The sequence below is a fragment of the Hyperoodon ampullatus genome (genome assembly GCF_949752795.1).
Source record: "Hyperoodon ampullatus genome assembly, chromosome: 6".
Lineage (NCBI taxonomy): Eukaryota > Metazoa > Chordata > Mammalia > Artiodactyla > Ziphiidae > Hyperoodon > Hyperoodon ampullatus.
In genome coordinates, this window is record NC_136919.1 from 121,210,350 (window position 1) to 121,236,821 (window position 26,472).

Here is a 26,472-nt window from a genome sequence, read left to right on the forward strand (position 1 = left end):
AAGAATGCAAGAAATTTCTGTGCATTAATTTTGTATCTTGCTACTCTACCAAATTCATTGATTAGCTCTAGTAGTTTTCTGGTAGCATCTTTAGGATTCTCTGTATAGTATCATGTCATCTGCAAACAGTAACGGTTTTATTTCTTCTTTTCCGATTTGGATTCCTTTTGTTTCATTTTCTTCTCTGATTGCTGTGGCTAAAACTTCCAAAACTATGTTGAATAAGAGTGGTGAGAGTGGGCAACCTTGTCTTGTTCCTGATCTTAGAGGAAATGGTTTCAGTTTTTCACCACTGAGAACGATGTTGTGTGTGGGTTTCTAATATATGGCCTTTATTATGTTGAGGTAGGTCCCCTCTATGCTTACTTTCTGGAGAGTTTTTATCAAAAATGGGTGTTGAATATTGTCAAAAGCTTTTTCTGCATCTATTGAGATCATATGGTTTTTCTCCTTCAATTGGTTAATATGGTATATCACATTGAATGATTTGTGTATATTGAAGAATCCTTGCATTCCTGGGATAAACCCCACTTGACCATGGTGTATGATTCTTTGAATGTGCTGTTGGATTCTGTTTGCTAGTGTTTTGTAGAGGATTTTTTCATCTATGTTCATCAGTGATACTGGGTTGTAGTTTTCTTTCTTGTGACATCTTTGTACGGTTTTGGTATCAGGGTGATCGTGGCCTTGTAGAATGAGTTTGGGAGTATTCCTCCCTCTGCTATATTTTGGAAGAGTTTGAGAAGGATAGGTGTTAGCTCTTCTCTAAATGTTTGATAGAATTTGCCTGTAAAGCCATCTGGTCCTGGGCTTTGGTTTGTTGGAAGATTTTTAATCACAGTTTCAATTTCAGTGCTTGTGATTGGTCTGTTCATATTTTCTATTTCTTCCTGATGCAGTTTTGGCAGTTGTGCATTTCTAAGAATTTGTCCATTTCTTTCAGGTTGTCCATTTTATTGGCATAGAGTTGCTTGTAGTAATCTCTCATGATCTTTTGTATTTCTGCAGTGTCAGTTGTTACTTCTCCTTTTTCATTTCTAATTCTATTGATTTGAGTCTTCTCCCTTTTTTTCTTGATGAGTCTGGCTAATGGCTTATCAATTTTGTTTATCTTCTCAAAGAACCAGCTTTTAGTTTTATTGATCTTTGCTATCGTTTCCTTCATTTCTTTTTCATTTATTTCTGATCTGATTTTTATGATTTCTTTCCTTCTGCTAACTTTGGGTTTTGTTTGTTCTTCTTTCTCTAATTGCTTTAGGTGCAAGGTTAGGTTGTTTATGCGAGATGTTTCTTGTTTCTTAAGGTAGGGTTGTATTGCTATAAACTTCCGTGTTAGAACTCTTTTTGCTGCATCCCATAGGTTTTGGGTCATCGTGTCTCCAGTGTCATTTGTTTCTAGGTATTTTTTTTTATTTCCTCTTTGATTTCTTCAGTGATCACTTCGTTATTAAGTAGTGTGTTGTTTAGCCTCCATGTGTTTGTATTTTTTACAGCTCTTTTCCTGTAATTGATATCTAGTCTCATAGTGTTGTGGTCAGAAAAGATACTTGATACAATTTCAGTTTTCTTAAATTTACCAAGGCTTGATTTGTGACCCAAGATATGATCTATCCTGGAGAATGTTCCATGAGCACTTGAGAAAAATGTGTATTCTGTTGTTTTTGGATGGAATGTCCTATAAATATCAATTAAGTCCATCTTGTTTAATGTATCATTTAAAGCTTGTGTTTCCTTATTTATTTTCATTTTGGATGATCTGTCCATTGGTGAAAGTGGGGTGTTAAAGTCCCCTACTATGAATGTGTTACTGTCCATTTCCCCTTTTATGGCTGTTAGTATTTGCCTTATGTATTGAGGTGCTCCTATGTTGGGTGCATAAATATTTACAATTGTCATATCTTCTTCTTGGATTGATCCCTTGATCATTATGTAGTGTCCTTCTTTGTCTCTTCTAATAGTCTTTATTTTAAAGTCTAGTTTGTCTGATATGAGAATTGCTACTCCAGCTTTCTTTTGATTTCCATTTGCATGGAATATCTTTTTCCATCCCCTTACTTTCAGTCTGTATGTGTCTCTAGGTCTGAAGTGGGTCTCTTGTAGACAGCATATATATGGGTCTTGTTTTTGTATCCATTCAGCCAATCTGTCTTTTGGTGGGAGCATTTAGTCCATTTACATTTAAGGTAATTATCGATAATGTATGTTCCTATTCCCATTTTCTTAATTGTTTTGGGTTCGTTATTGTAGGTCTTTTCCTTCTTTTGTGTTTCTTGCCTAGAGAAGTTCCTTTAGCATTTGTTGTAAAGCTGGTTTGGTGGTGCTGAACTCTCTCAGCTTTTGCTTGTCTGTAAAGGTTTTAATTTCTCCATCAAATCTGAATGAGATCCTTGCTGGGTAGAGTAATCTTGGTTGCAGGTTTTTCTCCTTCATCACTTTAAATATGTCCTGCCAGTCCCTTCTGGCTTGCAGAGTTTCTTCTGAAAGATCAGCTGTTAACCTTATGGGGATTCCCTTGTGTGTTATTTGTTTTTTCCCTTGCTGCTTTTAATATGTTTTCTTTGTATTTAGTTTTTGACAGTTTGATTAATATGTGTCTTGGCGTGTTTCTCCTTGGATTTATCCTGTATGGTACTCTCTGTGCTTCCTGGACTTGATTAACTATTTCCTTTCCCATATTAGGGAAGTTTTCAGCTATAATCTCTTCAAATATTTTCTCAGTCCCTTTCTTTTTCTCTTCTTCTTCTGGAACCCCTATAATTTGAATGTTGGTGCGTTTAATGTTGTCCCAGAGGTCTCGGAGACTGTCCTCAGTTCTTTTCATTCTTTTTTCTTTATTCTGCTCTGCAGTAGTTATTTCCACTATTTTATCTTCCAGGTCATTTATCCGTTCTTCTGCCTCAGTTATTCGGCTATTGATCCCATCTGGAGTATTTTTAATTCCATTTATTGTGTTGTTCATCGTTGCTTGTTTCATCTTTAGTTCTTCTAGGTCCTTGTTAAATGTTTCTTGTATTTTGTCTGTTCTATTTCCAAGATTTTGGATCATCTTTACTATCATTATTCTGAATTCTTTTTCAGGTAGACTGCCTATTTCCTCTTCATTTGTTACGTCTGGGGGATTTTTATCTTGCTTCTTCATCTGCTGTGTGTTTTTCTGTCTTCTCATTTTGCTTATCTTACTGTGTTTGGGGTCTCCTTTTTGCAGGCTGCAGGTTCGTAGTTCCCGTTGTTTTTGGTGTCTGTCCCCAGTGGCTAAAGTTGGTTCAGTGGGTTGTGTAGGCTTCCTGGTGGAGGGGACTAGTGCCTGTGTTCTGGTGGATGAGGCTGGATCTTGTCTTTCTGGTGGGCAGGTGCACGTCTGGTGGTGTGTTTTGGGGTGTCTGTGGACTTATTATGATTTTAGGCAGCCTCTCTATTAATGGGTGGGGTTGTGTTCCTCTCTTGCTAGTTGTTTGGCATTGGGTGTCCAGCAGTGTAGCTTGCTGGTCATTGAGTGAAGCTGGGTGCTGGTGTTGAGATGGAGATCTCTGGAAGATTTTCACCATTTGATATTATGTGGAGCTGGGAGGTCTCTTGTGGACCAGTGTCCTGAAGTTGGCTCTCCCACCTCAGAGGCACAGCACTGACTCCTGGCCGCAGCACCAAGAGCCTTTCATCCACACAGCTCAGAATAAAAGGGAGAAAAAGAAGGAAGGAAGGAAGGAAGAAGGGAGGGAGGGAAGGAAGGAAAGAAAGAAGTTAAAAAATAAAATAAAGTAAGATAAAATAAAATAACGTTATTGAAATAAAAAATATTTATTAAGAAAAAAAATTTTTTAAAAAGCAAAAACAAAAAAGGGACGGATAGAACCCTATGACAAATGGTGGAAGCAAAGCTATACAGACAAAATCTCACACAGAAGCATACACATACACACTCACAAAAAGAGGAAAAGGGTAAGAAATCATAAATCTTGCTCTCAAAGTCCACCTCCTCAATTTGGGATGATGCATTGTCTATTCAGGTATTCCAGACATGCAGGGTACATCAAGTTGATTGTGGAGGTTTAATCCGCTGCTTCTGAGGCTGCTGGGAGAGATTTCCCTTTCTCTTCTTTGTTCTCACAGCTCCCGGGGCTCAGCGTTGGATTTGGCCCCGCCTCTGCGTGTAGGTCACCGGAGGGCGTCTGTTCTTCGATCAGACAGGATGGGGTTAAAGGAGCCGTTGATTCGGGGGCTCTGGCTCACTAAGGCCAGGGGGAGGGAGGGGCGCGGATGCGGGGCGAGCGTGCTGCAGCAGAGGCCGGCGTGACGTTGCACCAGCCTGAGGCGCGCCGTGCGCTCTCCCGGGGAAGTTGTCCCTGGATCCCGGGACCCTGGCAGTGGCGGGCTGTACAGGCTCCCTGGAAGGCGGGTGTGGAGAGTGACCTGTGCTCGCACACAGGCTTCTTGGTGGCGGCAGCAGGAGCCTTAGCGTCTCATGCCCGTATCTGCAGTCCGCGCTTTTAGCCGTGGCTCGCGCCTGTCTCTGGAGCTCCTTTAAGCAGCGCTCTTAATCCCTTCTCCTCGAGCACCAGTAAACAAAGAGGGAAGAAAAAGTCTCTTGCCTCTTCGTCAGATCCAGACTTTTTCCCGGACTCCCGCCCAGCTAGCCGTGGTGCACTAACCCCCTGCAGGCTGTGTTCAGGCCGCCAACCCCAGTCCTCTCCCTGAGCTTCGAAGGAAGCCCGACCCTCAGCTCCCAGCCCCGCCCGCCCCGATGGGCGAGCAGACAAGCCTCTCGGGCTGGTGAGTGCCAGTCGGCACCGATCCTCTGTGTGGGAATCTCTCCGCTTTGCCCTCCGCACCCCTGTGGCTGTGCTCTCCTCCGCGGCTCCGAAGCTTCCCCCCTCCGCCACCCGCAGTCTCCGCCCGCGAAGGACCTTCCTAGTGTGTGGAAACCTTTCCTCCTTCACAGCTCCTTCCCACTGGTGCAGGTCCCGTCCCTATCCTTTTGTCTCTGTTTATTCTTTTTGCTTTTGCCCTACGCAGATACGTGGGGACTTTCTTGCCTTTTGGGAGGTCTGAGGTCTTCTGCAAGCGTTCAGTAGGTGTTTTGTAGGAGTTGTTCCACGTGTAGATGTATTTCTGGTGTATCTGTGGGGAGGAAGGTGATCTCCGCGTCTTACTCTTCTGCCATTTTCCCCTCGTCTCCCACAGCTACTTTCTGAAACGACCAAATTTGGCTATGACTTTGTTCATCTTTCTATTAGTTTTCTAGGGCTGTTCTAACAAAGAAGGCAAAATGAGTGATATAACAGAAATTTATTGCCTGACAGTTCTGGAGACTGGAAGTCCAGTATCAGTGTCCACAGGGTCTTATTCTTTCTGAAGCCACTAGGGAAGGATCTATTCTAGGCTTCTCTCCTAGCTTCTGGTAGTTCCCTGCCTTGAGGCAGCATGATTCAGTTTTCATATGATGCTCTCTCCTGGTCCAAAATTGTCTCTTTAATTAGGACACCAGTCATATGTCCAATCTGTTGGCTTACAGCTGTTCATTATGTTCTCTTACAATCCTTTGTATATCTGTGGAATCCATTATTATTTCTCCTCTTTTGTTTCTGATTTTACTTCTCAGTGCCTTGTCTCCTTTTAGTGAATTTAGCTAAAGTTTTGTCAACTTGGGTTATCTTTTCAAAGAATCAGCTCTTAGTTTCATTGATATTTTCTGTTGTCTTTTAAGTGTCTATTTTATTTATTTCCACTATGAACTTTATTATTCTGCCAACTTTGGGCTTTGTTTATTCTTTTTCTAGTTTTTTAAGGTGTAAGGTTGTATTATTTATTTGAGATTTTTCTTATTTCTCAGTTTTTCTGTTTTGCTCTAAGCTTCCTTCTTAGTACTGCTTTTGTTGCATCCCATGGATTTTGCTATATCACATTTTCCTTTATATTTGTCTTCAGGTATTTTAAAAATTTCTCCTTTGATTTCTTCATTGACCCAGTAGTTGTTCAGTAGCATGTTTTTCAGTCTCCACATATTTATTATTTTTCCAGCTTTCTTCCTGCAATTGATTTCTAGTTTCATACCATTGTATTTGGAAAATATGCTTGATATGATTTCAGTCTTCTTGAATTTATTGAGACTTGTTTTGTGTCCCAATTTATAGTCTATCCTTGAGAGAGAAGAATGTGCATTCTGCTGCATTGGGGTGGAATGTTCAATACAAATTTATTATGTCCATCTGGTCTAATGTTTCATCGAAGGCTGCTGTTTCCTTGTTGACTTTTCTGTCTGGAAGATCTATCCATTGATGTAAGTGGTGTATTAAAGTCCCCTACTATTATTGTGTTGCTGTCAGTTTTTCCCTATAGGTTTGTTAATAATTGCTTTATATATTTTGTTGCTCCTGTGTTAAGTGCACATATATTAAAATAGCTGTTATGCGTTCTTAATGAATTTTCCCCTTTGTCATTATATAACGTCCATCTTTGTCTCTTGTTACCTTTATTGGCTTAAAGCCTATTTTGTCAGACATGAGCATGGCTACACTCATTTACTTTTGGTTGCCATTTGCTTGGAGTATTGTCTTCCACCTGTACACTTTGAGCCTATGATTGTCTATAGAACTGAGGTGAGTCTCCTCCAGACAGCATATAGTTGGGTCTTGTTTTTTAATCCATTCAGCCACTCTGTCTTCTGATTGGTGAATTCAGTTCACTTACATTTAGGGTGATTATTGATAACTGACAGTTTAGAACTGCCAGTTTATCTTTTGTTTTTTTTCTTGTTGCTCTATATCTCCATTTTTTCCCCCTGTGTTTCTGTCTGCCATTTTAGTTTGGTGGTTTTCTATGATGTTTTTCTCAGTGTTGACTTTTTTATTTTACATTTTGGGTTTCTGCTCTAGATTTATATTTTGTGGTTACCATGAGGTTTCTATAAAATATCTCATAGATAAAATAGTCCTTTACCTGTCATGATAGTGTTTTATCTTCGTTTGCCTATATGAGTTCCATCCTTTTTGACCTCCCCTGTTGGGTTTTTGTTGTCTCAAATTATTCCTTTTCATATTGTGAGCTTGTTATCAAATTGAAGCAGTTGTAGTGATTTTTACTGTCTATACCCTTCAGCCTTCATGCTATAATTGTTTAATAACCTGTTAGAGTCGCAATTTTCTAATTCTGTCTATTTATCACCTTACTCAAAGTTTTGTGTACTTTTGCCTTTTCCTTTCAGGTAGAAGAGCTCCTTTCAACAATTGTTTATCTCTGTAGGGCAGCTCTAGTGTTGATAAACTCCCTTAGCTTTTATTTCTCTTTCATATCTGAATAACTTTGCTGGATATTCTTGGCTGACAGCTTTTATCTTTCAATATTTTAAGCATGGCATCCCACTCTCTCCCAGCCTATAGTTTCTGCAGAGAAATCAGCTGATAGCCCAATGGTGATTTCTTCGTAGGTTGCCACCCTTTTTTTCCCCGGGCTGCCTTTAAATTTTTTCCTTTGTCACTGACAGTTTTTCATATAATGTGCCTTTGCCATTGACTTTAACAGTTGTTAATATGTCTTGGAGAAGGTCTTTTTGTGTTGAGGTAATTAGTTGTTTTTGTAGCTTCGTGGACTTGTATGTCTAGTTTCTTCCCCAGGATTAGGAAGTTCTCACCGTTCCCCTTCCTAATAGAGTTGAATTGTTCTCATAGAATTTCTTCATGTTTTTTGGATCTTAATTCTCTCTCCTCTACTACCTGTATAATTTCTAGATTTCTATCTTTTAGCTTGCTAATTCTCTCTTCCATATGGTCTGCAATATTTCCATTGTTTTCTAGTACATTCTTCATCTCACTTATTGAATTCTTCAGCCCCCAAATTTCTGTTTGGTTCTCTTTTAGAGTTTCAATCTCTTTAGTAAAGTATTACTTCTGCTCACTAATATTTTCCTTAACAGCCTTTCTGAGTTTTCTTGTAGCTTTTTGATTTTTTTCATGACAGCTATTTTGAATTCTCTCTCGGATCGCAATATTCCATGAGTTTCAATTTGGTTCCTGGAGAACTGTCATATTTGAAGTAGTGAACGATGTTCTTCTTAAATATATGTTTTTTTAAACTTGATTCTACTGACTCAACAGATTAGTAATTGGATGCCTTTTTTGTTTTCCGGTAGGTGGTGCTATAGCACAAGCTTTTATTTTCTCATACCTGCGCTGCCTCTGGTTATATTTTAGAATTGGCATCTTTTACCTTCTCCCACCTCTGTCAGATGTGTTGCCTGGCGCCCTCCTTGCTGCTTGTGATAGCAGGTCATTGGTGCCTCGCTGCTGCTGGTGTCACAGGTGTCACTGCCTGGGGCACCAAGCTGGTGGGTGTTTTCCACCTTGTCTGGGGTCTCCTGGGTCACAGACTCTGCCACTGCAAGGGGAGGAAGAGAAGGAGGGGGAGCCAGTATTGCAGTTGTCTCAGCCATGAGCAGGGTTGTCAGGTTCACAGGCTCTGCCACTGTAAGCAGGAGGGGGTGGAGTCATGGGCACCTCCACAACTGGAGGGACAAAGTTGCAGGCTCCACTGCCACTGCTGTCAGGTTCCCCATGGCTGCAGGTACCACTTTGGCTGTGAGGTCAGTGTGGTGTGTGCTGCCTCCCCTGAAGCTGCCCAGCTCTCTGGGATTGCAGGTTCAGCCACCGTTGCTGGGGGTCTGGGATTACAAGCACCACCTCCATTGTTCTGTGGTCCCACCTCCTCTGTGTGGTCCAGTTCACCCACCTTTAGATATACGTTGTGCAGGATTTTCTCATGACCTGATGTGTTGGGCACAGGTACCTTTGTTGAGTTATGGATGTTTTACTGGTTGTAGATAGAAGGGGTGAGACAATGGGAACATCTCATGCCACCAAGATACTGACATCAGTCCTGTATTTTATTCATTTTGATGCGATTGTAAGTGGGATTGTTTTCTTAATTCCTCTTTCTGTTAGTTCATTATCAGTGTATAGAAATGCAACAGATTTCTCTCTCAATTTCATATTCTGCAAATTTACTGAGTTCGTTTATTAGTTGTAATAGTTTTTTGGTGGAGTCTTTAGGGTTTCCTGTGTATAGTATCACACAGGAGTCTATTGAGATGATCATATGATTCTTAACCTTCGTTTTGTTAATCTGGTATATCACAATGATTGATTTTCAGATATTGAACCATACTTACATCCCTGGAATAAATCCCACTTTAACCTTGGTGTACGATTCTTTTAGTGTATTGCTGAATTTTGTTTGCTAATATTGGGATGAGTAATTTTGGAACAATGTCATCAAAAATACTGGAGATACGTATATATATATATCGTATTGTCTTTGGTTTTGGTATCAGGATAATGCTGGCCTTGTAGAATGAGTTTGAAAATTTTTCTTTCTCTTCAGTTTTTTGGAATAGTTCGAGACGTACAGGTATTAACACTTCTTAAAATGTTTGGTAGAATTCACCTGTGAAGTTATCTGGTCCTAGACTTCTGTTTGTTGGGATTGTTTTGATTACTGATTCATTTTCATTACTAGTAATTGGTCTCTTCAGATTTTCTATTTCTTCCTGATTCAGTTTTGGAATTTGTATGTTTCTGGAAATTTATCCATTTCTTTTAGGTTTTCCAATTTGTTGGTGTATAATTGTTTGCAGCAGTCTCTTATGATTTTTTATGTTTCTGTGGTATCAGTTATAACTTCTCTTCATTTCTGATTTTACTATTTGAGCCCTTTTTCTTTTTTCTTTATGAGTCTGACTAGAGATTTGTCAGTTTTTTAAATCTTTTCAGATAAACAAAGAACCAGCTCTTAGTTTCATTAATATTTTCTATTGTTTTCTTTTAGTATCTATTTCTTTTATTTTTTCTCTGATCCTTATTGTTTCCTTCCTTCTACTAACTTTGGGCTCTGTTTGTTTTTATTTTTCTAATTCCTTTAAGTGTAATGTTAGATTGTTTACTAGCGATTTTTCTTATTTTTTGAGGTAGGTCTGTATCGCTATAAACTTTCCTCTTAGAAATGCTTTTGCTGTGTCCCATAGGTTTTGACAGGTTGGGTTTCCATTTTCATTTGTCTCAAGGTGGTTTTTATTTGGGTGCCCTGGGTGGGGTGGGAGCCACTTTGGAGGGGACCCAGTCTCTGGCAAGGTTGCCTGCTAAGTATGAAAGGTAAGAGCTGCTTTGGAGAGGCACTTGACAGGCCTAGGCTGTCTGCTGTGTGTGCAAAGCAAGAATTTCTTTGGAGGCGGTGCCTGTTCCAGCTGTGGCCACCCACCAGATGTGGTGGGGCAGGAGCCACTTTGGCCGCCCACTGGATGTGTCAGGGGGCAGCTGCTTTGGAGAGGTGCTGGTCAGGATGGGCAAGTCTGCAGGGGAACACCAGGGTGGGGTGAGCAGTGCTAGCAGGGTAGATGATGAATGTCAAAAATGGTGCCCACCAGTGCCAGGACATAATAGCTGTTTCTTGATCTCATGTTGAAGTTCCTGAATATTCCTAACAAGACACCCTTGTCTGCTGACCACACTCTGTTTCTCTCTCCCTCTCTCTCCCTCTCCCTCTTCCTCTTTCCTTACTAGGTAGTATTTATTGAGTACTTACAATATGCCAGTCAGTATCCCTACTTCACAAGGCTCTTGTGATAATTAGATATAGCTGTTATAGAGCGCCTGGTGCATAGTAAGTACTCAAAAATGACATTAATATTATTGATTTCTAAAATTTACTTTGCTTCTGAGGGGACCTGGATTCAGCTGGGCCATACATGGTGGATTGGACTCTCTTTTTGGCCAGGAGTTGATGCTGCCTAATGTTAGCTCTTAGCAGGTCTCACAGATATGTCCCAGGAACCACAATTACTCTTAGAAACAAGAGTAAATACAACCAGTTCTTCCCATTTCTTGGCTCAGCAAGCACCATTTTTGTGTAATAATAACCCTGCATGAGGACTAGAGCAATCCCCAAGAAATTTGACTCCTTAGGTTGAGAGTCAAAGTATCCACACAGGCAAAATCTCCTAAAGGACTGGGTCAGTCTTTGTTGGTCAGTATTCACACAAATATCTTGTCTCTCTTCTGTGAAATCAGGAACCAGGGAAGGTATTTCTGGTGGCTTGAACTTGGTCCCTGTGACCACACTCTATTTCTATATGATGTCATCAAGACCTATGCCCTGACTTTCATATTTATGTTTTCATGCCTGATCTTTTACTTAATCTCTGGGATCATTTTGGCTGACTACCTCACATATCCTTTTAAGTATTTGTTAGATTAAAAAAAAAGACCCTAATAAGGTAGAAAAATAAAAATGTCTATCAAAAGATGAATGGATAACCAAAATGTGGAGTATACATAAAACAGAAAATTATTCAGACTTTAAAAGGAATAAAATTCTGACACATGCTACAACATGGTGAAACCTTGAAGATATTACACTAAGTGAAATAGTTGCCCTTGCCTGCGGAGACAGATCCAAAACATATTTCTAAAACCAATGTCAAAGAGTGTGCTGCCTATGTTTCCTTCTAGAAGTTTTATGATTTCAGTTCTTACATTTAAGTCTTTAATCCATTTTGAGTTTATTTTTATATATGGTGTGATTCTTTTACCAGTTTGATTCTTTTGCATGTAGCTTCCTGGTCTTCCCAACACCATTTATTGAAGAGGCTGTCTTTCCCCCATTGCATATTCTTGCCTCCTTTGTCATAGATTAATTGCCTATATAAGCGTGGATTCATTTCTGGGCTGTCTATTCTGCTTCATTGATCTATGTATCTGTTTTTGTGCCAGTACTATACTGTTTTGATTACTGTAGTTTTGTAGTATAGTTTAAAATCATGGGGTGTGATATCTCCAGTTTTGTTCTTTTTTTTTAAGATGGTTTTTGCTATTTGGGATCTTTTGTGTTTTCATACAAATTTTAGAATTAGATGTTGTAGTTACGTGAAAAATTCTATTGGCATTTTGGTAGGGATTACATCAAATCTGTAGATTGTCTTGGGGATTATCATCATTTTAACAATATTAATTCTTCCAATCCATGAGAACGGTATAGCTTTCCAACTGTTTCTGCTGTCTTTAATTTCTTACTCTCTTATAGTTTTCCAAGTACAGGTATTTTTACCTACTTAGATTTATTCTTAGGTATTTTGTTTTTTATATGATTGCAAATGGAATTGTTTTCTTAATTTCTCCTTCTGATAGTTTGTTGTTAGTGATTGCTATGACTAGGACTTCCAATACTATGTTGAATGAAAATGGTGAGAGTATCCTTGTCTTGTTCGTGATCTTAGAGGAAATAATTTCACCTTTTCACCATTGATTATAATTTATATGGGCTTGTCATATATGGGTTTTATTATGTTGAGGTATGTTCACTCTATACCCACTTGGGGAGAGTTTTTTTTTTTTATCATAAATGGATGTTGAATTTGTCAAAAGATTTTTCTGCATTTATTGTGATGATCATGTGATTTTTATTCTTCAATTTGTTAATGTTGGTGTATCACATTGATTTATTTGCAAATATCAAACCATTACATCCCTGGGTTATTAGATCCCACTTGACCATGGTGTATGATCCTTTTAATGTGTTGTTAAATTTTGTTTACTAATATTTTGTTGAGGAATATTGCATCTATGTTCTTCAGTGATATTGGCCTGTAATTTTCTTTATTTGTGATATCTTTGTCTGGTTTTGGTAACAGGATGATGATGGTCTTGTAGAATGAGTTTGGAAGTGTTCCTTCCTTTGGTATTTTTTGGAATAGTTTGAGAAGAATAAGTGTTAATTGTTTTAAAATGTTTTGTAGACTTCTTTGAAGCCATCTGGTCCTGGGCTTTTGTTTGTTGGGTGTTTTTTTATTACTGATTCAATTTCATTACTGGTAAATGGTCGGTTCATATTTTCTATTCCTGGTTCAGTTAGGAGATTGTACATATCTAGGAATTTGTCTATTTCTTCTAGGTTGTCCATTTTATTGACATATAATTGTTTGTAGTAATCTCTTCTGATTCTTTGTATTTCTGTTGCTTTGGTTGTTAACGTCTCCTTTTTCATTTCTGATCTTATTGATTTGGGTTTTCTCTCTTTTTTTTCTTGATGAGTCTGGCTAAAAGTTTATAAATTTTGTTTATTTTTTCAAAGAACTGGCTTGTAGTTTCGTTGATCTTTTGTATTGTTTCTTAGTCTCTATTTCATTTATTTCTGCTCTGATCTTTTTTATTTCTTGCCTTCTAGTAACTTTGGATTTTGTTTTTTCTTCTTTTTCTAGTTTCTTTACGTGTAAGGTTAGGTTTTTAATTTGAGATTTTTCTTGTTTTCTGGGGCAGCTTGTATCACTATAAATTTCCATCTTTGAACTGTTTTTGCTGCATTCCATAGATTTTGGAACATTGTGCTTTTGTTTTCATTTGTCCCAGGTATTTTTTTATTTCCTCTTTGATTTCTTCAGTGACTCACTAGTTGCTTAGTAGCATATTGTTTATCCTCCACACGTTTGTGTTTTTTGCAGTTTTTCTTTCCTTATAGTTGATTTTTAGTCTCATAGCATTGTGGTCAGAAAAGAGGCTTGATATGATTTCAGTCTTCTTAAATTTAATGAAACTTTTTTGTGGTCTAAAATGTGATCTATCCTGGAGAATGTCCCATGTGCACTTGAAAAGAATGTGTATTCTGCTGCTTTTCAATGGAATGTTCTACATATATCAACTCTATCTGATCTAATGTGTCATTTAAGACAAGTGTTTCCTTATTTTCTGTCTGTAAGATCTTCCATTGATATAAGTGGGATGTTAAAATCCCTATTACTGTGTTACTGACAAGTTTTCCCTTTATGTCTGTTAATATTTTCTGTATGTATATATGTGCTCCTATGTTGGGTGTGTATATATTTACAGTCATATCTTTTTCTTGGATTGATCTCTTTATTATTTAATGTCCTTTTTTGTCTCTTGGTACAGACTTTGTTTTAAAGTCTACTTTGTATATATAAGTGTTGCTACCTTGGCTTTTTTTTTAACTTACATTTTCATGGAATACCTTGTTCCATGCCTTCACTTTCAGTCTGTGCGTGTCCTTAGGTCTGAATTGAGTCTCTTGTAGGCAGCATATATATGGGTCTTGTTTTTTTAATCCATTTAGCCAATTTGTCTTTTGATTGGAACATTTAGTCCCTTTATATTTAAAGTAATTATTAATAGTTATGTACTTATTACCATTTTGTTAATTATTTTCTGGTTGTTTTTGTAGTTTTCTCTGTTCCTCTTTTCTTTTCTTCTCTTCTACCATGAGTTTATGATTTTCTTTAGTGTTATGTCTGTATTCCTTTCTGTTTATTTTTTGTGTATTTGTTATAGATTTTTGGTTTGTGGTTACCTTGAGATTCATATATAATAACCTATTTATATAACAGTATTTTAAGTTGTGGGTTGCTTAAGTTGTAGCACATTCTAAAAGCACTACATTTTTACTCAACCTTTCATGTTTTATGTTGATGTTATAGATGATTTTACTACTTTTTCTGTTAAACCTTTTTACTAGCTTTATAAGTGGTTGATCTGTTATTTTACTCTGTGTTTGCTTTCACCAATGAGATTTTTCTTTTCATAATATTCATATTTCAGATTGTCTTTTTTTTCTGCTTAGAGAAGTCCCTTTAACATTTTTCATAAAGCCAATTTTGTGGTACTGAACTCTCTTAGCTTTTGCTTGACTGGAAAACTTTTGATCTCCCCTTCAAATCTGAATTATAGCCTTGCTGCGTAGTCTTTGTTTTAGGGTTTTTTCTTTTATTACTTTAAATATATTATGCCACTCCTTTGTGGCCTACAGAGTCGGCTGATAGCCTGATGGGAGTTCCCTTGTATATAACTTGTTGCTATTCCTTTGCGGCTTTTAATGTTCTTTCCTTTAATGTTTGCCATTTTAATTGCAATGTGTCTTGGTGTGGTCTTCTCTTGGTTGATCTTATTTGGGAGTCTGTGCTTCCTGAACCTGCCTATCTATTTTCTTTCCCAGGTTAGGAGAGTTTTCAGTTATTATGTTTTCAAATATGTTCTAATTTAAACTAAATAAAACTCTAATTAAAGCTGTAGCCCAACACCATCTCAACTCAAGTTGTGAAGGATTGTGAATGCTCAGTTCCTCGCTTAACTTTCCATTGCCATATTTGAGTTCACTGGTACTTAACACAACTCCTGACCTCTTGCAAAGGACTAAACTCTGTGACCTTGTCAATGTTTGAATTGGGGGTGGGGGTGTCAATGTTTAAATTAGAAGGTGATGGGCTATAGTTTAGAACATTTTGGTTTGCCCTTGGATTCAACTTCAGCAGGGCCCAGGAATCTAAGCACCACGAGAAAGATCAAGATTTAATCACATTCTCTCTACTTACCAAAGTATTTCCTCTACTATTGCTTTCTTAGCAATCTTAGGAGTGGGATGTAGGCCTAAGTCATTTATTTTTATGATTGGAATCCTTGCAGACCCAAGTCTTTCCCACCAGCTTATACTGTTGGCAAAATTTCAGCTGGTTTCTTTTTTTTTAAATTGAGATATAACTGATATATAATACATTAGTTTCAGGTGTATAACAATGATTTGATATATATTGTGAAATGTTATGTTTGATACTAATGCAAATGAAATGAGTTTTCAATTTCATTTTTACCTGCTTGTTACTGGTAGTTAGATAATGAGCATGGAATACTGACCATGTAATCAGCAACCTTGCTCTATTAACTTAGTTATTCTATTAATTTGTATTTTCTAGGTATAGTATAATGCCACTTGTGAATAATAGCAGTTTTATTTCTTCCATCTTTATTCTTATACCATTTTATTTCTTTTATTTTTAATTTTATTCAGTCTAGCACATCTAGTAACATGTTCATAAGAAGTAGCGACAGGGTGCCATTTTTGTCTCTTCATCAGTATCCTTAGAAAGTCTCATACAGCTCACCATTATGTATGATATTTCCTGTGGGACATTTTAGGTCATTTTTTTTACAGATATACTTGATTATATTAAGAAAATCTCCCTCTATTCCATGTAGACCAAGCAATTTTATTAATAAATGTAGACTTTGGTGAAATAATTTTTGTGTTTATTGAGATATGATTTTCTCAGGTACTCTGTTAATGTGAATTATAGAGATTGCTTTTCTGATAATTTAGAAATACCTAAAATATAAACCATTTGATCATGAGGATGCATTATTGTCTACAAAACATGCTGAAATCTATTTTCTTTACATTTTAAGAATATTGTTGACCTGAAACAAATATACTGCCAGTTTTTTCTCTAGCTAAATTGGGTTTATTTGGGATCATCAAAGAATTGCAGCTCAGAGTCTGCAACCATGGCGAGCCATGTGCAAGCTCCCACACAACAGGGAAGGAGAACTCTTTTGTAGATAGGAAAAGGAAGTTGGGTGGGCCATACTAAACAAAGAGTCCATGGTGTTTCATTAGCTGAGTTGCTGCCAAGAAAGAAGAAGGACCTTTCTTCTTCCTGTTGAGTTCTGCTATCATTCAGGGTATGAGAACTCTTCCTTCTGGTCTCCCAACTCTATTTAATTGAGGTTACTGTTTATTTATTTATTTTTTACAATATCTACTTTTCATAAAAGAAATTGGTAGGAAAATTTTGGGGGTGTAATGCCCTTGTCAGGTTTGAGAATTAAGTTACCCCAAGTCTCATAGAGTTTTGAGCTATTCCTTTTCTTTTTTTTTTTTTTTTTGCCGTACGCGGGCCTCTCACTGTTGTGGCCTCTCCCGTTGCGGAGCACAGGCTCCAGACACGCAGGCTCAGCGGCCATGGCTCACGGGCCCAGCCGCTCCACGGCATGTGGGATCTTCCCAGATCGGGGCACGAACCCGTGTCCCCTGCATCAGCAGGCGGACTCTCAACCACTGTGCCACCAGGGAAGCCCTCCTTTTCTTAAATTCATGACATATAAAGTTAAATCAGTGCATATTCAGTCTTTTCTTTTTTTTTAACATAGGTATATGAGACTATACATTTTCCTTAAAACACTGCTTTAGTTGAATACTATGTAATTTACATATATTGTAGTTATTTGTGTTTCAATTCAAATTATTTCTTAATTTCTATTTTGATTTCTCCTTGACATATAGATTATTTAGAAATATATATTTTATTTCCAGTTGTGATATTGTGATTTATAATAAGATATATACATTTGAGCTTCAACCTTGTTTCTGTCACAGAGCTACTAAAAGCCTTGGGATTTTTAAAGTGATGAGAGCAGTAAAGTTGTCCTTTGTTCCATTAATGAGGTGACTTTTAGAAACCGCCTAGGGAAGGATGCTGGTTGCCAGTGGAGCAAACCATGTGATTAGAGGGTAGGAATTTTCAACCTCCCTTGCTCCCTACCTCCGTGGAGGGAAGAGGGACTGGAAATTGAGTTCAATCACCAATGGCTAATAATTTAATGAATCATGTCTAAGTAATGAAGCCTCCATAAAACACCAAAAGGGTGAAGTTTGAAGAGCTTCTGGGTTGGTGAACACGTAGAGATGCAGGGAGAGAGGTACACATGAAGTGGGTGTGTAAGCTCTGCACCCTTCCCACGTATCTTGCCCTGTGCATTTCTTCCATCTGGCTGTTCCTGAGTTATATCCTTTTATAATAAGCTTGTAATTTAGTAAGTAAAATGTTTATCCGAGTTCTGTGGGCTGTTCTGACAAATTAACTGAACCTAAGTAGGGGGTCATTGGAACCTCTAACCTATAGCTTGTTGGTCAGAAGCACAGGTGACAACCTGGACTTGTGATTGGTATCTGAAAGAGGTGAGAGCAGTCATGTTGGGCTGAGCCCTTAACCTCTGGGATCTGACACTATCTCCAGGTAGTATTAGAATTGAGTTGAATTGTAGAACACCCAGCTGGTGTAGGAGAATTTCTTGGAGGTGTAAGGAACACCCCAAACACACAATGAAATTGGGTGCAGAATCTTAGTTGGTGTCAGATGTGGGATCAGAGTCAGAACTGTACCAGGCAATTGGAGTTTTTCTAGTTATCTTTAATGCTATTGACTTCCAGCTTAATTATATAAGGTCTAGAGAAAATACACTCTTTTTCATTAAAACCATGTGAAATTTGTTGGGGCTTTCTCTTTGGCTCATCATAAGGTAGACTTTGGTAGTAGTCCATACGCAGATGAACCAAAGTGAATTTATCCACTATTGGGTTTATTCCTTCTCTTTGTATACCTATTATATCACGTTTGTTAATTATGTATTGAAAGTCTCCTGATCCTGCAGGATTTATTTTCTACTCTTTCTGTTACTACTGAGAGAAGTGGGCTAAAAGTATCCCTACTGGTAATTGTAGATTTGTCTATTTCTATATTTTCTCCTCTATATTTGAAGTTCTATTAGTGAATGCATACACGTTTAAGATTGTCATATCTTCTAGTGATTTGCCTTTTATCATTACAAAATGTTCCTCCTTATTTATAGTAATGCTTTGTGCCTTAAAGTCTTTGTCATCAGATATTAAAAAGATTACACTAACTTAATTTGGTTAATATGTGCATGAAAATTCTTTTAAGTTTTTACACTCTCCACATCTTTATTTTTAAATTGTTTCTAGTAAACAATGGCATAATGCTAGACTTTATACTTTATTCACTCTGAAATATGTCAGCCTTCTACTTAGTTAATGTAATCCATTTTACATAGATCTTGTATCTACCAGTTTTTTTTTTATTTTCATGTCTGCATTATGCTTGTTTCTCCTCAATTGCTTATACTTGTAGAAACAAATATCATTTATTATGTCTTTTGTTCCTTCAATGAATTTCTTATATGTACATACTCTTGTTATTTTAATGATTACCCTAGATTTGCAACATGCATCTGCAACATCATATAGTATAATCCACATCATTAATTTACCCCTTCCCAATATTGCTAGAAGTTTAGACCTTTTATCTCTATTTACATACCTCCCAGCTTTTGTGACAAATATATTTGCATTTTGTTCTGCATATATTTACAATCCATAAGATACTACTAGTATCCTTGTACAGTTAATTTTAATTAGTTTACCCACATATTTACTGCTTCTTGTGTACTTCACACCCACCTGCACATTCATGTTTCTTTCTGGTATCATGTTTCTCCTGACTGAAAAAGAAATGATATTTCTTTTAGTGCTGGCCTGCTGGCAATGATTTGTTTGCCAAAGGAAAGTTTTGTTCTCCATTACTGAATGTTATCTTCACAAACTAAAGAATTCTAGTTTGGCAACTACAATTTATTGAGTAAATGTGTTATTTCAGTGTCTTCATTCAATTATTGAAGTCAACCATCTATTTTTATTGTCATTTCTTTTAAGATATGGATATTTTATCTCTGGCTGCTCTTAAGATTTCTGTGTCTCTGGTTTTCAACAGTTTTACTATGATGGTTAGGTGTGTATTTCCATGTGCTTATTCTGCTTGAAATTCATTGATTTTCTTAAAGCAGTGGCATAATATGTTTCCATACTTTGGGGAAATTCTCAGCCATTATATGTTTTTTATTACTTCTATTCAATTCTCTTCTTCCTCAAATTATACTCTGTTTGAATGATTTCAGATTTATTGATGTGTTTCACATATCACTTCTCTATTTTAATGCTTTTTTCTATGTCAGTCGTTGACTTTTTTTTAACTAACTTTTCTTATAGTTAACTAATTTAGCTAATTATATAATGCAGTCTATAATTCAAACTGTTTACTGATTTTCTGAATTTAGCAAGTTCACATAGATGCCAATTTTCTGGTGAAATGAATCTACCTTCTTTCACATGGTCTATGCATTTTTCTTCCAGTTTCTCTAAAATACTAGCCGTAGGGAATTTTTGTTCATTATCATCTTTTCCACTCTTTGGATCATCTTTTAGCTGGCTTCTATCTTTTCTTTCACTATCTTTGTTGTTTTCCCTTTATTATTGGCTGTAATTTCTTCCTTTTGATATATGTGATAATGCTTTATTGTATGCTAGATGTTCTATAGAAGGAACCATAGGAGTTCAAGGTAGACTTACCTTCAACTTGAGAAGTTTCTGTCTTTCCTCTGTTTGGAAGTTAGTCTGAGTGACTGATGACTTTAATTCAATAAGGAATTGAGTTTGGTCAGAGATAGTGTAGTTTCAGTGAGACACGTATACCTTACTGGACTTTATACTGGGAGCCCATAAGCCTCTATTTTCTCAGCTCTGAAAGCAATGGGTGACTATGTTCTGATACTCAAATCTTCAAAACCAAGTTCTCTAGCTTATATTCCAAGCTCCTTCAAAATCAGCCAGATGTTTTAAAGAGAAGGCATTACATGTCCTTGAGGCAAACTCCTTTCCACTAGGTCTTTGCTTCCTAACTACAATAGTTTCCAGATATCTTTGTCTTTAAAGACTTTAACCTATTTCCCAGCAAATGGATCTAAACTCAGCAAAAGTGGTGTGGGAAAAGCTGATTTTGAATTTGATGCCCTTAAGTGCCTAATTTATCAATCTAGTCTATTCTGCACACTAAGAGTTTTTCAGGTTTCTCTTTCTTCAACAGAGGAATTCTAACTGGGTAGGCCAAACTTGATCATTAATTTATATTCAAAACCATCATGTTACAGGGGACAAAGATTTTTGTTCCAGGGGAAAAAATACTGATAATTTAAATTGTTTTCCCTTTCTTGTAATTTTTAAGTCTTCTAATCTTCATTTCCTCCACAGTTCTATGATACTTTTAAAATAAAATTTTAAGAAATGTTCTTGGCATTGTATAGCTGTCATTTTCAGAAAAATTGTCTGAATAGACCTTGTCTGCATAGACCTAACTAAAATTGAAAGTATCTTTTTTACCCTATTTTATAATCAAAGAAACCCAGAAATTTAGAGACAACTGTTATTATCATTCTGTACTTTTAAAAATTTTGTTGGAAACTTGCAGTAAATTTAAGTAATTTTCCCAAGATGGTTAAGGGCAGTGGTAAAGAAAAACTCAATCAAACAAAGAAAAAAAATTGATATCTCCTCACTCCCAATGAATGGTACTTAATGAATAAGTACTTCATCATACCAAGATGAGTACTGTAACAGAATTCAGTCAGAAAAAAAAAGTCAGTGATTTTAGGGGGATGGAATTAAATATAAGGCATTGGGTAACCAGCTACTAAAGAACACAGCAAGTTAAGGGAGGCATTGTGCTAGTAACTGGTTAAGAACCACAAAATACTAATTGCAAGAAGGTGATTTCATTCATGGAGCTGAAGAGCAAAGGGAAGAAGTAGGGTCCCTTGAATCTGGAGAACTGTAGGGCTGGGGCCCCATGAATCTCAAACATGAGACTCAAAACTCTCACAGCAGGTACCGCTAAGCTGGTGCAAGGATCTGAGACGTTGGTAGAGAGATCAAAGACCTGGGGCTCAGACCCAGACAGCTATGCTGGTATCTTTTAGACTGACAATGAGGTTGGTCTGGATTGAATGTTTTTTTAAAAGGATATTGAAACTAAGTATAACTGCCAGTGTCAAATGTGTTATTAAGATTGACATACAGGAAGCAGATCTCCCAGATTTCCAAATCCCCTTGCACTCGCCCTACTGCAGATCTCTGTAGAAAGAGGGCTGATACAACAGCAGTGTGGTTCCTATAATGCAGGGCACAAAATGGGAAGGGGCTCTGACACTGAAAAGCAGTAACTTAAAAACTGGTACACCACCCAGGTACCATGCCTTTTTCTAGAAAATATAAAGAAATACATTTCAGGAAAAATAAAATTTCTAATTGTTTAAAATAAAGAAGAATAAGTAGAAACATGATAGGAGTTAACCTTTTTTAATGCATATCTATTCAGATACATTTTTGGATACTAATTGTTTTTATTTCCCATGTTGAGTCTGAGTCTTTTGCTTGGGTTTTTCAGGTTGAGGCTGAACTTCTTCCTTTTTTTTCTTAGGTTTTTTCCTCATACAGAGAAATAGAAGACAGCATAATAGAATTAACAACAAAATAAGACATGGTAGGGCCAGGTAAATCTTCTTTATCCTCTTTCTCTTAGGGGGTGGGCCACTGTCAGCACTACCTCCATTGCCTTGTTTTAGGCAGTTGGGAGGGTCCCACTTAATAGTTGCAATGGCAGTGATGTTTATTGTTGCAGATCCCCCTCATGTTACAGAACTTAGGTGAACAATTACTATCCAAGCGAGAGAGATGGACACACTTCCTTCCGATGCAGACATGTTCTGGGCCACACTCTGTGCCGTCTTTCACTTCACCAATATCAGGCATGGTCATCCCCATGTGGTAGTCTGTACCCCAGCAGGTGGCATTGTTGAAGCGAGTCCCATGCACAGTAGAATGCTCTGTCAGAAGGGGAATTTCTGCCACATTATCGCACTGAATTCTCCCACACAAGCTGTCCACCATACTGCATTTTAGATATGTAGGGCCTTCGACTCCACAGTTACCAAAGCGGTCACCTTGAGTGTTTACTTGTTTGTAGCAACTGTCATTTGCATTTTTTGCTTTTTGGCCGAAAATCTGCCTACACTGTGCATTGCGGTCATTACACCTCTTTTCATAGCAGTAGGCGTTGTCATTACAGGGAATTCCATCCTCCACATATACATCGTCTGGGCACATATGGGATGATCCATTGCACCACTCTGGTAGATCACATTCATTGACCTCCTTTCTACACATTTCTCCTGATGGTAAGAACTTGCAGTCCTTGCAACAAAGCCCAAAAGCACAAGTAGACCCAAAACTCAGACTGCAGTTTGTCAGACAACAGGCATCTTTTGAACAATGCTGAAAAGATCCACAGTCACACTCTTCTCCTTCTTCAACCACACCATTTCCACAGCGCTTCCTTGAAAACATGTCCTTTGTGTATACAGTGTACTGCAGACATTTTGCCTGCTGTACAGAATATCCCCAAAAATAAGAATAACTACAGTTGCTAAATTGGGCTATTGGTGGGTTGTCATAACGCATTATACATCTGTAAGAACCTGCAGAACACACACACAATACATTGTCATGAAACATACCCAAATTATGACCTATATGATGAGCTACTGCAATTCCAATAATGGCCAAGGTTTTGTCTGCAAAAGTAACAACTGCACAACTAAAGTGTGACCTACACATTCCTGCAACATAGCCTAAACCACTTAATCCTCTCAAGGTCTTATTTATAAAAAGATGTACAGTATCATGTGCCATGCGGGCATCGATGGTATTCGCCTTCCAATGGCAGAAATCTCTCAGAGACCTCCTTACAGCATCCACTTCAACCTGGTTTCTTTCAGTCCAGATCTCCATACCAAACAAGAGCACCTTCATACCCATTACCTGATAAATGGAATCCACGATATTTACAATAAGAAATACATCCTCCTGCAACTTCGAGACATTCCTTTTAAAATGATTATAGAGAGTATTGTCCACCACCAGTGCAATTTCAACAAAGAATGAATGGATCCACCAGCCATCATGATGACTTTGTTTCAGAATAGAATCACCAATCTCTTGAAACTCAAATTGGTGTACAGTTTCCTCTTGCGTAAAACCAGATTTCATGTTTGGGCATTGGGTCTCCTCACTGTCCATCTTATATACCAGGTGTTCAAATTTGGTAGAGAAAATCATGGGCTTAATTTCGTAAACAACATCATTTATCTGTAATAATCCTCGAAAGCCACCAGAACAGGTACTGAGGGCAACCAGGGATTCTGGGTCCCCCTCCACATAACCATGGTAGTAGCAGTCATTCTGGACAAAAGGCTGGTCCTTCAGGAGAGCACCCTGGTCTGAGTAGGTGAACACTGGGAGGTGTCTGGGCAGCAAATGCTTCTTGATATTCATGTGGAGAACGTGTCTCTGGCCCCCAAAATGCAGGCTGTAAGAGAGCTGGCCTGGAGGCTTCATGCTTCTGCCAGTGTGTGTTACCTTCAAGGGAATCACCACTTCTGGAGGACTGTGATATTGGGGGTGCTCAGCCCGGGTGTGTCCTGAAAAAGACAGCAACACCCCAAGCCAGTATAGCAAGAGTATGATCCTCATGTACAACAGGGCTTTAATCACAGTCATTATGAAGCTACCATTATTGGTCCAGAGAAGAAGGCAGGCAGGGTTGGGAGTCACAGATGGTCTGGCTCCTTATTCTGAGCTGCTTAGTGTTCAGAGCTTATCATTAAGTATCTGTCTTCTGGCAGAGTTGAACCATTAGAGCATAAGCCCTACAAGTAAAACAAAATATAACATGGATGGGGGTGATTAGAAAAGGGCCTAATAGGGAGAAATAGAAAGTCATACAACAAAAGTGATTAGTGTTTTGATCAAGGGATGACTCTAGAAACTGCACAGAATTTGCTTTTAAATATTGATAAGGCACGGGCTTCCCTGGTGGCGCAGTGGTTGGGAGTCTGCCTGCCATTGCAGGGGACGCGGGTTCGTGCCCCGGTCCGGGAGGATCCCACATGCCGCAGAGTGGCTGGGCCCGTGAGCCATGGCCGCTGAGCCTGTGCGTCCGGAGCCTGTGCTCCGCGGCGGGAGAGGCCACAGCAGTGAGAGGCCCGCATACCGCAAAACAAAACAAAACAAAACAAAACAAAAAAGAATAGTGTGGTAGGCATGTGACTTCTTGATTTTCTATAATTGCACTGATATCTCGAGGGCTTTTTCTCCCTCATGTCAGAGAGATAATTGTAGGCAACTCAAATTACACTTAGCTACTTCAGTGTTTTCTCTCATCTCAAATTTCCACTCAGGGGACTCAATATTTTGCCCCCTTCCTTTTCTCTGGAACTTTCTCCCAATTCTAAGCGGCTTGTAGATGGCTCAGCACAGTGAGGAGGGAACAAAGGCTTGGTTCTGTGACTGTGTTTTGTGCACTGCTGGTTCCTGGTTCTTATGCTCCTCATTCTCAGCCAGAGACCCTCTTAATATCACCTGACGTAACCCACCAACCCCCGTCTGGCCACTAGTTTTATGATCCGATGTGCTTTCTTTTCTAGATTCTTCTTCAAACCATATAGTATCTAACTGTAAGGTTGCACCAAGGCCATCTGGTTAAGCCTAGGGGATTTGTGGAGACTTTCAGTTTTCCTGGACCGTCAGTTATGAATGGACCGTAGGCCTTACCTATTCTTTTTGTTGTTTTTTTTTTTGCGGTACGCGGGCCTCTCACTGTTGTGGCGTCTCCCGTTGCGGAGCACAGGCTCCGGACGCACAGGCTCAGCGGCCATGGCTCACGGGCCCAGCCACTCTGCGGCCTGTGGGATCCTCCCGGACCGGGGCATGAACCCGTGTCCCCTGCATCGGCAGGCGGACTGTCAACCACTGCGCCACCAGGGAAGCTCAGGTCTTACCTATTCTTGATTCCTGTTTTTTTTTTTTTTTTTTTATTGCTCCATGCTTTCTGGCTAATTTTGTAATGGAGGAACTCCTTTCTCACGTTTTAGTAGTATCTAACCCTTTTGTGTCCTCCTCAAATTTTTCCCTTCATCTCATTGGAAGTTTTCCATTTAGCTTGAGACAAAGGGGAAGAGAATGTTGGGAAAAATAGTTCTGCTTAATATCATTCAAAATCCATGGAATTCCCTGGCGGTCCAGTGGGTGGGGCTCCACCGAGGGCCCGGGTTCCATGCCTGGGTGGGGGATTAAGATCCCACAAGCCCCGTGGCATGGCCAAAATAAATAAATAAATAAAACAAATTGAACAGCCTATAACAGACAAGGCAGATTGGTTAGGCCAAGGAGCCAAAATCAACATTATTAAATATCCTCAAAAAGGAAAAGGAGAGTCCTGAAAACATTAAAAAAAAACAAACCTTTACTTAGTTTACCCCTGAATTGTAACATTTGAAGTTATAAGCTAAGAATTTTACATCTTTACTCTCTGATTATACTCTTTCCTCATGAGGTGCTGAAGCCAACCAACATAGCTGTCATCTCAATGAAAGGAAATGTGGAAAAAATAAAATAAAATATAAATGGAGAAAAACACATTAATTCACCAAAATATTTTCTCTCTCTCTCCTCTCCCCGCCCCCCAACACACATAGATGCATATTCACTCACTTTGAGAGAGAGAGAGATTATGTATAAATGATGATGAGTACTAACCATGAGAGATTTTTAAATTAAAATAGAGACAAACTTGCAATTAATGACAAAATATGGAACTTTAGACTTTAAGGGATTCCCAGTGTAAAAGGAAATATGTATGTGGTCTTGGTTAATTTTGGTTGGTGCAAATACAATGTAGGAATTAGGAGATGTGGATAAACATTTTTTGTCAAAAAACCATTTTTGTCAATAAAAAATCAGTCAACGATATTTGGAGACTTAGGTATGAGAAAAATATATATGTATATATTCATGTGGCTCTAAGAGAAAGGAAGGAACTAGGTTTAAATTTGGGAAGAATTTGCCTACAGGATACATTCAACAGAGGAGTTTGAATTTTGAATTAAAAAGAAGTTTGCATCTGAGAAT

General features: G+C 38.2%; 1 protein-coding gene across 1 annotated transcript in view; it reads right to left on the minus strand.

The window, feature by feature from the left end:
* Window positions 1–24,063, minus strand: part of ADAM29 (ADAM metallopeptidase domain 29) — a gene marked incomplete at both ends in the record, with an annotated part of 32,991 nt that extends 8,928 nt beyond the window's left edge. Inside the window, 3 exon segments of the mRNA XM_079706765.1 lie at window positions 8,200–8,454; window positions 21,986–22,094; window positions 22,096–24,063. Coding sequence (XP_079562891.1) covers window positions 8,200–8,454; window positions 21,986–22,094; window positions 22,096–24,063 — 2,332 coding nt within the window.
* Between the last annotated feature and the right edge of the window lie 2,409 nt (window positions 24,064–26,472).